Source organism: Urocampus carinirostris, chromosome 11 (genome assembly GCF_059441175.1).
Source record: "Urocampus carinirostris isolate Australia breed hairy pipefish chromosome 11, RoL_Ucar_1.0, whole genome shotgun sequence".
NCBI lineage: Eukaryota > Metazoa > Chordata > Actinopteri > Syngnathiformes > Syngnathidae > Urocampus > Urocampus carinirostris.
In genome coordinates, this window is record NC_142359.1 from 12,522,407 (window position 1) to 12,534,852 (window position 12,446).

The following is a 12,446-nucleotide window of genomic DNA, read 5'->3' on the forward strand; positions in this document are numbered from 1 at the left end:
TTATTTAAACATTAAATAACTAATACATTTGTTGGGATGTTACATAAAAATAGAATCCCTAATGCCCCCCAATAAGCAGGTAGGCACCTTGCATGGCTGACTCCCTATTGGTGTGAAGCACATTGTAAAGTGCTTTTGGCAGGTCTTCATTGACTTGAAAAGCTCTTTATAAATGTAGAATATTTGCCATTTACCATTTGTTCGATTTTTTTGGGGGATATTAATATTTTATGAAAAGATTTGATCCAATATAAAACCGATACCATTGACATACTCACTAACACTACCACTTTGTGTTAGAATACAGACACTTCCCCTACTTATGAATGATAGATGGATAGATAGATAGATAGATTATTCATCCCCGTAGGGAAATTCAAACTTAAATGAGATCGTTCGTAAGTTGAATTTGTTCATAAGTTGCTCCAGTGCTACATTTTGTATGGAATGTATGTTAAAGCCTTGTATAAGTAACCTGTATTGTTTTGAAAATGACAAAAAAATAAACGTTTGATAAAATATATGCTCCATCATGTTACAACGCAGGCTGAATGATAAAGCATAGTACTGAAAAACAAAGCTACACATTAGGCGTTGACATTCTGTGGTCTGTGAATCCCTTTGTGACTCCTTCTGATTAAGAGCTATACAAATAAACATGACTTGACTATAAAGATAAATAAAGGTAAGCTTAACTTACTTTTAGAACAGTCAGTCGACTTCCTCCTCTGTGGTAAAAAGTAGACGAAAACAAAGCGATCCAACCATTTTCTCAACCGCATCAGGGTTTCTTATACCACATTCATTTCAAAAGAAACGGCTCGCCTCTTCTTTACACTTCACAACAACCATATTGAATGGATATTAAATAATAAAAATGTCAAATTTCTTAGCATGCTAGAGATACAGTACAGTGTGTTTACATTATATACAAACCAGGAAGTAAAAAACGGATTTCTTCTTCGGGGTGGATGCTGGGTGGCCTCTCACAGCGCCACGCGGCGGAAAAAAAGCACAATAATAATGTCCTGTACTCGCAGAAAGGTGCACACAATACAAAATCTAACTTACAGCAAAGCCTGGATATTTTTCGACATACTGAAAAATGATCGTAGCGACCGTTTTGCGTAAGTCGAATGTTCGTAAGTAGGTGAGCGTCTGTCCTGCTTTTTTTTTCCTTTTAAAATATATATTTTTTTAAATCGACCGTTTTTCAAATGTATACGCACAAAAATATTTTGACTCGAGACTGGTATTTTAGTCAAAGGCTGCTTTATTTCAAAGCATTGTGCGCAATTGAACTGCTTCAATGATCCCATTCCATTTCGAAATCGGTAAAGGTTTGCCACTTCCGTTTTCAAACAAACACATGTTGTTGTTTTTTTTTCATATTCTGGAGAGAAGGAAAAATAGAGTGGGTGATAAAATCTACCACTTTTTACTGTCAAAAGGTTGGCATATATACATTTTTTCTTAAAGTGTCGCTGCAGGGATGGGACAATATCCAATCTAGCCTTGGGTGCACAATGGCGTGGCATATGCGTTTTCTTTGACGCTTTTGAGCGAGTTTTGCACGCGTGATTTAAAAAAACGAGCGCACCGCTCATGGTTGTGCACGATCCCGCTGCCGTAATTGGCTTTTAATAGACAATGGTGACGTATCCGTCAATTTCAGAAAGTGATGTGGGGAGAGGGGAAGATGGGGTGGGCGGTAAAACCGCTTTCTTTTTCCTACATTTAACCGGAGAGCAAAACATTAGACCAGGGGTCGAGAACCTTTTTTACACAAAGGAGCAATGACAGGGAAATACTCAGATTTTTGTTTTTGTTTTTGAGAGCATATCCTATTTTAAGACAAAAATCAACAAAGCCAGAAAATCCGCTCTCCAGACAAACGCTAATTCTTTAGCACATTTTGTTTCACTCTGTGACATTTGGTAATTTGCTAAAATCTAAGGAATTATACTAATTCCAGAGCCTGCATTTGACCAAATTGCCCAATCCCGTTTCAGGTTCCATCTCGGTCAACAGCCGCAGCATGCCCTTCAGCTCCCCAGAGGGTAGCGAGATCCTGGACTTGGACAGTGACATGTACCTCGGCGGCCTCCCCGAGACCAAGACCGAACTGGTCCTTCCTCCTGAGGTTTGGACGGCGTTGCTCAACTACGGGTACGTGGGCTGCGTTCGGGACCTCTTCATCGACGGCAAAAGCCGTGACGTTCGGCGGCTGGCTGAGATCCAGAGCGCAATGGGCGTCAGTAGCTTCTGCACTCGCGAGCTGCAGAAGCGCTGCAGCAGCGCCCCCTGCGGGAACGGCGGACTTTGCAAAGAGGGATGGAACCGCTACATCTGCGACTGCAGCAGCACTGGGTTCCTGGGGGGCAATTGCGAGATAGGTGAGGTCCTCAAATGTCCATAGCTCTATGTTTTTACTTCTAAAGCGGGGGTCTCAAACTAGTGCCCTGGGGACCATTTATGATCCACCAGTCACTCAAAGTGACCGTTCTTGTCCAGCCTTCCACCAGTTTTTTTTTGTTTTTTTGGGGGTACCAATAGCACCAACATGGCGGACATTTATGTGTACTCACTCTTGGTGAGGCTCATCTTATGTGAAATAAAAGCTAACTTTTCAACATACAATCATTTAGAAATAAGGCATATATATTTCATTTATTTATATTTGATAAGTATTTAAATTATTTTTTCCATGTTTTTATTTAAATGAATGACATTTTAGAACTATAAGGAGGTAATGAACATTACAGACTGTCCCTTTATGAGACCTAGCTGATTATGAATTAGGATTTTGCTGATCTATTGATTTATTTTCATAAGATTTTTTTTTTTTTTTTAATAGAACTAATTTTGAGAAGGGATTTAAAAAATAAATGTTTTTATATGAACTTGTTTGTGGAAAACTTGAGATCTGCCCCGAGTGAATTGAGTTAGAGACCCTTGCTTTAAAGGGACAGTGTGTGTTATTTAGCACCTCCTATGCAGGTGTTGGCAAACTATGGCCCAGGGTTGACATATCTGACCTGGCTAACATATAAGATAAAAATATAGGGATAAGTAATATAATCGTAAAATAAACTACTACTAATAAAGGTTTGTTGTTTTGGTGCCTTTCTTATCCTATTAGTGTACCTCATAAAAAAAAAACAAAAAAAAAAACAATTGTTTTAGTGTGCTCATGGCTGACATTCAAATAGCTGGCTAAATTGTTTAACTTCATTTTTATCATTAGTTTTATGTCGCAATATATTTATCAAATTTCACGAGATAAAAACATTTCTCACTAGCCCTTTTGCATTGAGTTGTTTGATGTTGATGAACACATTTAGAGATATTGTATTAATTTGGTATAACTAAGTTTTTAATTTGTAAATTTCAAAACAAACTGAATGTGCTGCTTGCCTTAAAATCAAACATAATATACAAAGAAATAGAACTGGTGCTGGTAAATACAAATGAAATGAATTGGATAGGCTTTTGTTATCTATTGCCTCATGTATTGCCAAGTTATGTCATTTTATACTACAGAAAATAACATATTTTTTATACAATGGACCTAATCTAATGAGTGTTGACACAATAAACCAAGATCCCTTTATTACCAAAAAAACTGGACTAATGCAAAATGTCACAAACCTTTATTATAAGAATCCTATTGAGCTACAAATGTATTTTCTTCCAATGTGGTACAGATCAATTTAAGTTTGGTCGCTTTTCAAAGGGCAATAATCTAATTTTCAAAACTATCGCCCTATAAAACACTATTAACGTATTATTTTAGAACATAGTACATAAACATTACCTGTAATATATATAAGCTATATTTTTTTTCATTTTAGAAGAAAACAAGACTACTGTAAAAGTTATCCTGCAAAAATGATTTTATGTAATAATTTATGAGAGGTGTGGCACAATCGCTGTAGATTTGAGCACAAGATTAATTTCCATGTCCGAATGAAAGGATTCCTATATTAGTGAGATTGTTCTGCCATCTAACGGTTGCAATTGTTACTGCAATAGGATTAAACAGTACGAGTGTATGGATACAATATATATTTGGAGAAAGGAAATTCGAGTGATTATTTCTGATTGAAGCAATTTATAAAATGGAGTAAGATAAAATGAATTAAAACTCACACAGTCCTGCCCCTAATTTTAATATACTTATTGGTGTATAACAATATTAAATAAATTAAAAAATCAAAATTATATAATGTGAAATGTATTCAATGCACTGTGTATTGGTAATAGAATATGAAAAAAGGAAATTTACGTGCAAGTTCTCTTATCTGCTGAAATAGGGAGGTATGAGATTAAACACACACACACACACACACACACATATAAATATTGAAACCATGTTTGTCTTGTATCTTGCTGCTACGCTGTGCTCATTTGGCACTGGTTTTCTTTCACATTAGACAATACAGTGCCATCTAATAGTCAAACATTACACAACGTACCTTCTGTATTTACTTATGTAGGTAATTAAGATTAAAATACTGTTAAAAAGCTAAAAATACAACATGTTTAAACCATTTACTGTACCTTCCAGCACCGCTTCAAAAGCACACACTGGTACACCATTTTCACCATTGGTTCCCTTTTCGACCCTGTCAATCATTGCTGTCACTGTTTTTCACTTCTCCTTCCCCTTTTTACAAACGTTCTTTGGATCCATTACAATGGACTGAACATGTCCCCTGCCCACTGCCTGAAGACGGCTGGGATGGGCTCCAGCACCCCCGCAACCCTACTGAGGATAAGTGGTGCAGATAATGGATGGATGGATGGTCCACACATAAGTTAAACTATTTAAATTCAAATAATAGTATATGGACCGAAAAAGGAAACAAAACCAACAAAATCACGATAAAATGAGATGTGGTCTCTCTGAAATGTTCAGTTTGACTGAACAGGTAAAATAGTTTGAATAGGGCATTATTACCATCTACTGTTGAGGAATGGAACCAATCCTCCGTTTTAAATTATTTGTAAAATTATTTTGCAAAGGCCCACCACTCACTGTGACTTACTTTGGGTCCCGACCCACAAGTTGAGAAACACCAGTTTAGTAGCCTTGTTGCCATTTTTTGGTTGTGATGTGCACGCAGAGGCGACAGTGCTGAGCTACGACGGAAGCATGTACCTGAAGATCCTGATGCCGGCCGCAATGCACACAGAAGCCGAAGACGTAGCGCTACGTTTCATGTCGCAACGTGCTTACGGGCTGCTTGTAGCGAGCACCTCCAAAGAATCGGCCGACACCTTGCGGCTCGAACTGGACGGCGGCCGCGTCAAGCTAACCGTCAACCTCGGTAAGCCGCCTTTGTCATCATCGTACCATCCCTGGACCGACCTTCCCGTCTTACCATACTCACCTCCTTTGTTTCTCCATTCCAACACAGCATTTTTTTTTTATATCAAAAAGTGAAATCAAATAGTCATGCAAGCAAAACCTACAGTAGTTCTATATGGAAATGATTCAACTAGGGCTGGGCCAGGGCGATTTTTGGTGCGGAGCTGGTAAAAATGTATTGTTGTCATTTCACTTAAAGGTGGTAACCGTAACTTCAAAATATTCCACATGCTGACGCATTCCTCTGGCTGAAATCATCATTGCAGCCTCTGTCACCTCCTTTTGTTGCGCGTGCAAGTATGTGAAATTCTTAGAAACGCTTGAACAAACTATTCCGTTTTTAATCTTTTTGGGGGGTTTGTTTTGGCATTCGGACTGAATTTAAAACAGTTCTATTTTTACTTTCACCGTTTTCATTCTAGAATCGAAGAAAAGCGTGAGCATGCGCATGAAATCACTCAAAGCTCGTGCAAATTATCAAAGAGCAGTTCATACCTGAAAATAACCAAAATTGAGTGAAATAATGAGCAAAAACTGTACAAAAATATCATGTATATACACGTATAAACTTGTGTTTCTTTAAAAAAAAATGCTTGTGGGTTGAGAAATCATATTTATTTGTCAGAAGTGTCTGCCATCTTGCTGCTACAGTTTCCCAAAAACCTCAAAAAGGTTAGGGAAAATATATGAGAAGAAAAATAGTGGTTTTGAGTCAGTTTTTTTTTTTTGTTTAATTCTTTCTTGTGCTTTTTATCACTTCTTTTTGGCGGCACAAAACTATACAGCAACACCTAAAGGTCAAATAATGCACACTGTACAATTAATTTTGGGCGTGTTGTAAATGTCATTCATTTAAACTTTTGTGTTCTTTTCTGCCCCAGGAGTTGATATAACAATAATAACAATAATAATAATAATAATCTAAATAATAATAATTGTATTTTGAAGCGCCTTTAAAGGACACTCAAGGTCACTGTACATATAGTAGGTCACAACGATAAAGGAAGAGTAAAACAAACAAGTAATAAATAGCCAATAAAACACATTAGAATTAAAAGGGGCAGTGTGTGAGGCAGATGGTCAAGAAAAGGCAAGTGTGAAGAGGTTAATTTTGAGTCCCGATTTGAAGGTGGACAGGGTCTCAGAATTTCGGAGGTCAGGCGGCAATGAGTTCCAGAGGTGGGGGGCAGAGCGGCTGAAAGCTCTTTAAAAGTGATAAATTATATTGTAAAGCTTCGTCAGGTCCAAAGTAATTTCCCGCCTGGAGGTATAAAGTGTAAGGTTTGATTTTTATCGTTATTGTCTAAACTGACTTTTAAAATTAAGAACTATGTTTTTCGGCCCATATTGCCCAGCCCTAGTTGCAACTTTTTGTATTCTTCAGTTGAGCACCACATTCAAAACGCGGGGATATATTTATATATTTTTACTCTTTTCTACATTGTCTTTTATTTTTATTTGACTTTTGGTCACCAGGCATAAACAATCATAACATTATTCCAGTCCATACATTTAACAGCATCCAAGGTGACGGTAAAACATAGAACGAAACAACCCATTTCAAGCACAACAACAGCAAGTAACAAAAAAAACCTAAAAAAAAGGCATACATTTTTCTTTTTTACTCCCATCCCAACTTTTCATCCCTTCAACGGCCTTGTGTTTCTGCGGCCTAGGATCAAACTGTCCGGGGGAATCGAACTACAGCCTGACGACTTTAAAGGGTCGCTCCTTAACTGATACTTCAGCATAAGTCACCCAGATTTTGAAATATGAATATAAAACAAATAGTTTACAACCAGGCCACGTCCCCACACTGTAATTCTGGCCCCCGGCTGTTTGTGTCCACTACTCTGTCGCGGTTGACGCCTCGAGACCGCAACTCAGCTGCTCTCTTCTGCACGCATGTTAACTTAAAACCTTTAGCACCAATGCGGATAATAAACTTTCCTTACATTTTAAACAGAATTCCTACTAGCCTTTGTTGTTATATGCGTGCAGCAGAATGAAGTGGCTGGGGTGTGCAGTTCACCCTTTTCTTGTAAATTAATAATCCTGAGTCTTTGGCAGTCCAAATGTTCGGAAGGAGGCAAGTGCGCCACTCCTCGACTTCATTCGATTTAAGATGTAGGGATATACGCAACCTAGAATGATATCTTAAAATGTTATGGCTTGTAAAAGCAATTCAATTCATTAACATAGCAGCTTCGCTGTACTACAGTCCGCCATAACTCTCCAGTTTAGCCAGAGGTGGGTAGAGTAGCCAAGGCATTTACCAGTGTTTGAAATAACGTCCGCCGGGAGACCCGGGGCGCGCATCTTTTATGTCGGGCGTACAACTTACAAAGTGTCTCTGCCTGGGTGGCTGACAACTTAAAAAAAAAAAAAAAAAAGTTTTTCGTTCATGTATTCATTTATTTATTTATTTATTTCTCAGAATCAAACGTTTGCTTTATTCAGATTTCTAAATCTTCGTTCGGTTTGGAAATTTCGGTTCGTTTGGCAATTTGCATCCTCGGCAGCCAATCAGAAGCCTGCATCGAATAACTTTGTGCTTCTGGACTTTCCCGAGCGTTATAAGCAGGAAACTAAATATGAATAAAATGATGACTCACAACACGTGGTAAGCGTTCTCTCCTGTCTTTGATCTCTTTGATCTCCGGCAAAACTAACATAATATGCGACAGAAACAAAATGAAAATAAATCCAAACAGCTTGCCAACATCATTTTTGCCGTCCCACGTATTCCGTTACTCCCCAAGCCTGCACACAATTTAGTCATTTTATTCATATTTAGTTCATATTTGGTATTGGAGTAATCCAAAAGTAATTGGATGTAATCCAGTTAAAGTAACCCTACCCAACCCCATATATATAATATAATGTTAATATTTATTTTTTAATTTGATATCACAGTTTGATTTGGGAACTTTGAATTTCGTATTGGCTCGTGCATAGCTGCAAACGGTGAACATATCGAACATTTGTAAGACTTGTAAATAACTTTGAATTTGAATAAATGTTACTACTAAAACTTCTTTAATTAACATTGGTGCGTGACTTTGTGTGACTATACATACATATATATATATATATATATATATATATATATATATATATATATATATATATATATATATATATATATATATATATAATATAGATAAATTGTAAACCAACATATACAGTAATTCCTTCCTAAAACGTGATTTTCTTTCCACAGTTTTTTCGCTACTTCACTGATTTGCATTGCGCATTGTGTTGTTCATTCTTATTGGCTGAGAGGTAATTCTGCTTATTATTATTCCAGGTACAGAAATTATTTGTAAAAACATAGATTAAACAAGTCGTTATTACAGTGCATTTATTCGGCGAACAAATGCTTAAGCCTGCAAAAACAGTTTGTTCTTTCATTTCAGTCTGTAATACTGTATTTAATTGTATAATAATAAAGTGTTCTACTTCACAGGTTTTGCCTATTAAGGGTTCTTTTTGGAACCTATCCGCGAGAAACACAAAGATAGTATCTTAACTATTTGATTATAAATCACACTAAAATATATCCAGTTAATAATTGAGTCAAAGAAATAATAATATACATATTTAAAACACATCAAATTAGAAAGAATAACAATAATGTACAATAGGAATTAAATAGAGATATAAAATGAACTGACGCTTGTGGCGCAACATTGCCTTCTACCGTACATCAGTCGCCAGAATCAACAACCGGGTTCGGGAGACTTTCCGACCAAGTTAAAGGGTGATCTGACTCCGAGCTGTCCCCAGATGGTGGCCCAGAGCAATAATTGCTTGTCTGCAGAATGTACCTTGAAGGATGTAAAATGTATTTTCTTGTTTTCTCTCTTTCTCTCTTTCTCTCTCTCTCTACTCTATCTCTCTTTTAATTTGATCTCACCATTCCGCTCTCTCTTCCCGCCAGATTGTATCAGGATAGACTGTAGCCTCAGTAAGTTGTTCCATCCATTTTTATGACTCAAATGTATCATCCAATCCGAAATTTCGTGCAGTGGCCCTTTTCTGCCTCACCCCTGATCTCATTATCGGTGACACTTCATTATACCTTGCCCACCAATTATAATGCATACTTTCTTCTTATCTGCATGCTGTTTCTCTTCGCTCCTATTTCAATTCCAGTTTTCAAAACACAAAAAATCCATGAATCGTTCGAAAATGTCAATTATCCACTAATGTCCCCTCTATGTCAGAAAAGGGCAACTTGACACAGTCATACAAGTTGAAGCAAACATGTACAGAAAAATTATCTTTATTTTTGGTAAAACTACAGGTTTTTGAAACCATTTTTTAATAGACCCCTTTTAGTGTTTTTAAACTTTGGAATTCACAATTTACCCATGGTTAAAGGTAATGTGGGTCAGGCCCCCTCAAGCCACCCTGGACAGTCCCTGCTTAGTCCCTACTAACTTCTGAAAAAGCCCTCGTTTCCATGACTACCCATAGAAATGAGTGGGCCCATGTATTCCGAATGGGAGATTCTCAAAACCCATTATTCCGGATGGGGACTTTTTTTTGGTCTCCGGGGCCCCGGAGACTCGTATCGAAAATCTGTATTGTCGCAGGAGAGTCCTGATTCGGCCGGAATTTTTGGTATTTGAATCGTTGGGCTACTCCAAAAGCTCTGGGAGGAGAGGCCCGTCAAAATTCGGCGGAAGAAGATAGATATAATAATAATTTTATTGAATAAGATCTCGGGGGATTATGCTTACAGCACTTGGCAATGTAGTTGTGCCTTGCTGAAGCAATCACAACTAATAATGTATCATAAATGAATGTTAATGCTATTATGATTGTTATAATGTTTATTATTATAAAATATCTACTAGTTGGCGACAGTAGTCGCAAACGTAGAGTCTGTAGTAGGCAATAGTAGCAAAATTTAGGATTTCCCCGACACGTAACCTACTTACATGTACTAAGGCATTCAGCATTCAAGAAAATCTAAACTAGATGGTCATGGTAACTTACCAGGTATAAAATGGGCACCGTAAACCTGGACATGCCTAATGATGTCCATAGTTCAGTTAGTTAGTTTAATGGCTTAAAACCGAAGGTCCCTACGGTGCTTCCGAAAAGGTCTATTACCTCTCGCAGTTGCAAATAAATATGTTCCTTAAAATTCTGATTTGTTGTTTTTGTAAAATTAAATTAAAGAAATGCAACTCACTATTAAAATCTCTATATCCATTCAAACTCGTGCTGCTACTCCCTGGAAAGTGTTCTATTGTATTTGTTTGTAGCATGGTTGCACGAAGCCTTTGCAGGTAAGTGAAGGAAACATACATTATGGTGACAAGAGTGAGTTTTTCCACATACATAGTCATTTTATTTGTTTGACTATTTTTTATCACGAGGTCTCCATAAAGATGATTTATTAGAAGGCTTGCAGTTGCATGACTCAGAGGATGCAGTACTTGTAATGGCCGCTAGATACCAGACGAGGACAGATAACTAGTACTAAAAACATCACGTTTCCCTTTTTGGATAGGTGCTGTAAATGTCTTTTTTTTCTCTAATCTTGTTTATTTGATATTATTCGAAAAAAAACAAAAAAAAACATTAATAATCAGTTGTTTTAGCGAGCAGTTGGTAGATAATGTTGTCTATTTTAAGAAATGTGTTCCTCCAAAAGTCAGAGTAAACGGTAAAAGGAGCAAAACGAGGTGTAAACAGTTCCTGTTTTGGGGTTTCTTATTTCATTAAAAAACAAGTTGTGATATATTGAAGTTGTAGAAGCAGAATCACACAAAGAAATCACCAACCTTTCATGCCAATGGACTAAGATTGTATATTTTAAAGAATTGACTTATTGATTGATTGTTGTTTTGTTTGTTCATGTGTTTGTTTGTTTTTTCATTTGTTTGTTTGTTTATTTGAAGCTATTCAAGGATAATCTCTGTTTGCTAAGGGTCAGATTAGTGTTAGCGTGTACCGGACACATTGAAATACACATTTGAGCCTTGCACTTTCTGTCAGATGTCAGACGTTTAAAATAAAACAGAATTAGAATTGTCATCATGTAGATCATACCTGACAACATATGTTTCCTCCATATTTTATAGGTTATTGAATCAATTCAAATTGTGTACGGCATAGATTTTTTATTTGTTATTATTATTATTATTTTTTTTTTGCACAGGGGAAAAAAGGCAATATGTTAATAATAATCGTAATAATAACACATTTTATTTCAAAGGGCCTTTTGGTCACCCAAGGTCACTGTACAGAGAAAACTACAATAAGATTAGAATTTTACAAACAAGCAATCACTTCAAAAATAAAAACAGATTAAATTTGAAAAAAATAAAGGGGAGTGAGGCCATGTGAGATTATTTTGAATAAGCAAGTCAGAGAAGATAGGTTTTGAGTCTGGGTTTGAAGATGGACAGGTTAGCGGAATTTCGAAAGGCCAGGTGGTATTGAGTTCCAGAGCTGGGGGGCAGAGTGGCTGAATGCTCGGCTCCCCATGCAGCTAAGATGGGGCATGGGTATGGTTCAATGGAGGGAGTACGAAGATCTGAAGGTGCGGTATGGCATGGCAATATGAATAAAGTCAAAAAGTTAGAGAGGGGCAAGGTTCTGTATGCCTCATAGCTGTACAGAAGGAATCTACTGCTATATACATAGCATATATTTGCTGCTTGCATATACAAGGATATGTAGTATCTATTACAAGCAACACTATATATTTTGTTAGTGGGAAAATAGAAATTTGCCAAAGGAAGATTATGTGATTTTTATATGGTCCATTATAGAAACCTGTTAACGCATTTCTTAATGCTATATTGTCTATCTTGCTGTAATAAATAGGTGCTGCATTGTGCATTGCAATCATTACTAAGAGGAGCAATTGCTGACAGGTATGTGACAATGATAACAATGTATTAAACAAAATTTACAACAAGATTCTAGTATAAATAATATATAAAGTCGAGTAAAAAGTTGTGGTTATTTTACTGCAAACGTTTAACAATAAATTGAGTTTGAATAATAAATGCCTGTGCTAACATTTTTTAAGGCCTGATGTTGAACA

General features: G+C 36.8%; 1 protein-coding gene across 7 annotated transcripts in view; it reads left to right on the forward strand.

Annotated features, from left to right (window-relative positions):
* Positions 1-12,446, forward strand: part of nrxn2b (neurexin 2b) — a 631,720-nt gene that overhangs the window by 308,172 nt on the left and 311,102 nt on the right. For 6 of the 7 annotated variants that reach the window (XM_088347971.1, XM_088347972.1, XM_088347965.1 and 3 more), the window contains 3 exons: positions 2,013-2,396; positions 5,130-5,333; positions 9,318-9,344. In XM_088347971.1, the coding sequence (XP_088204097.1) occupies positions 2,013-2,396; positions 5,130-5,333; positions 9,318-9,344 (615 nt within the window). The remainder of the gene's footprint in view (positions 1-2,012; positions 2,397-5,129; positions 5,334-9,317; positions 9,345-12,446) is intronic. The other variant, XM_088347968.1, reaches the window with a different exon arrangement.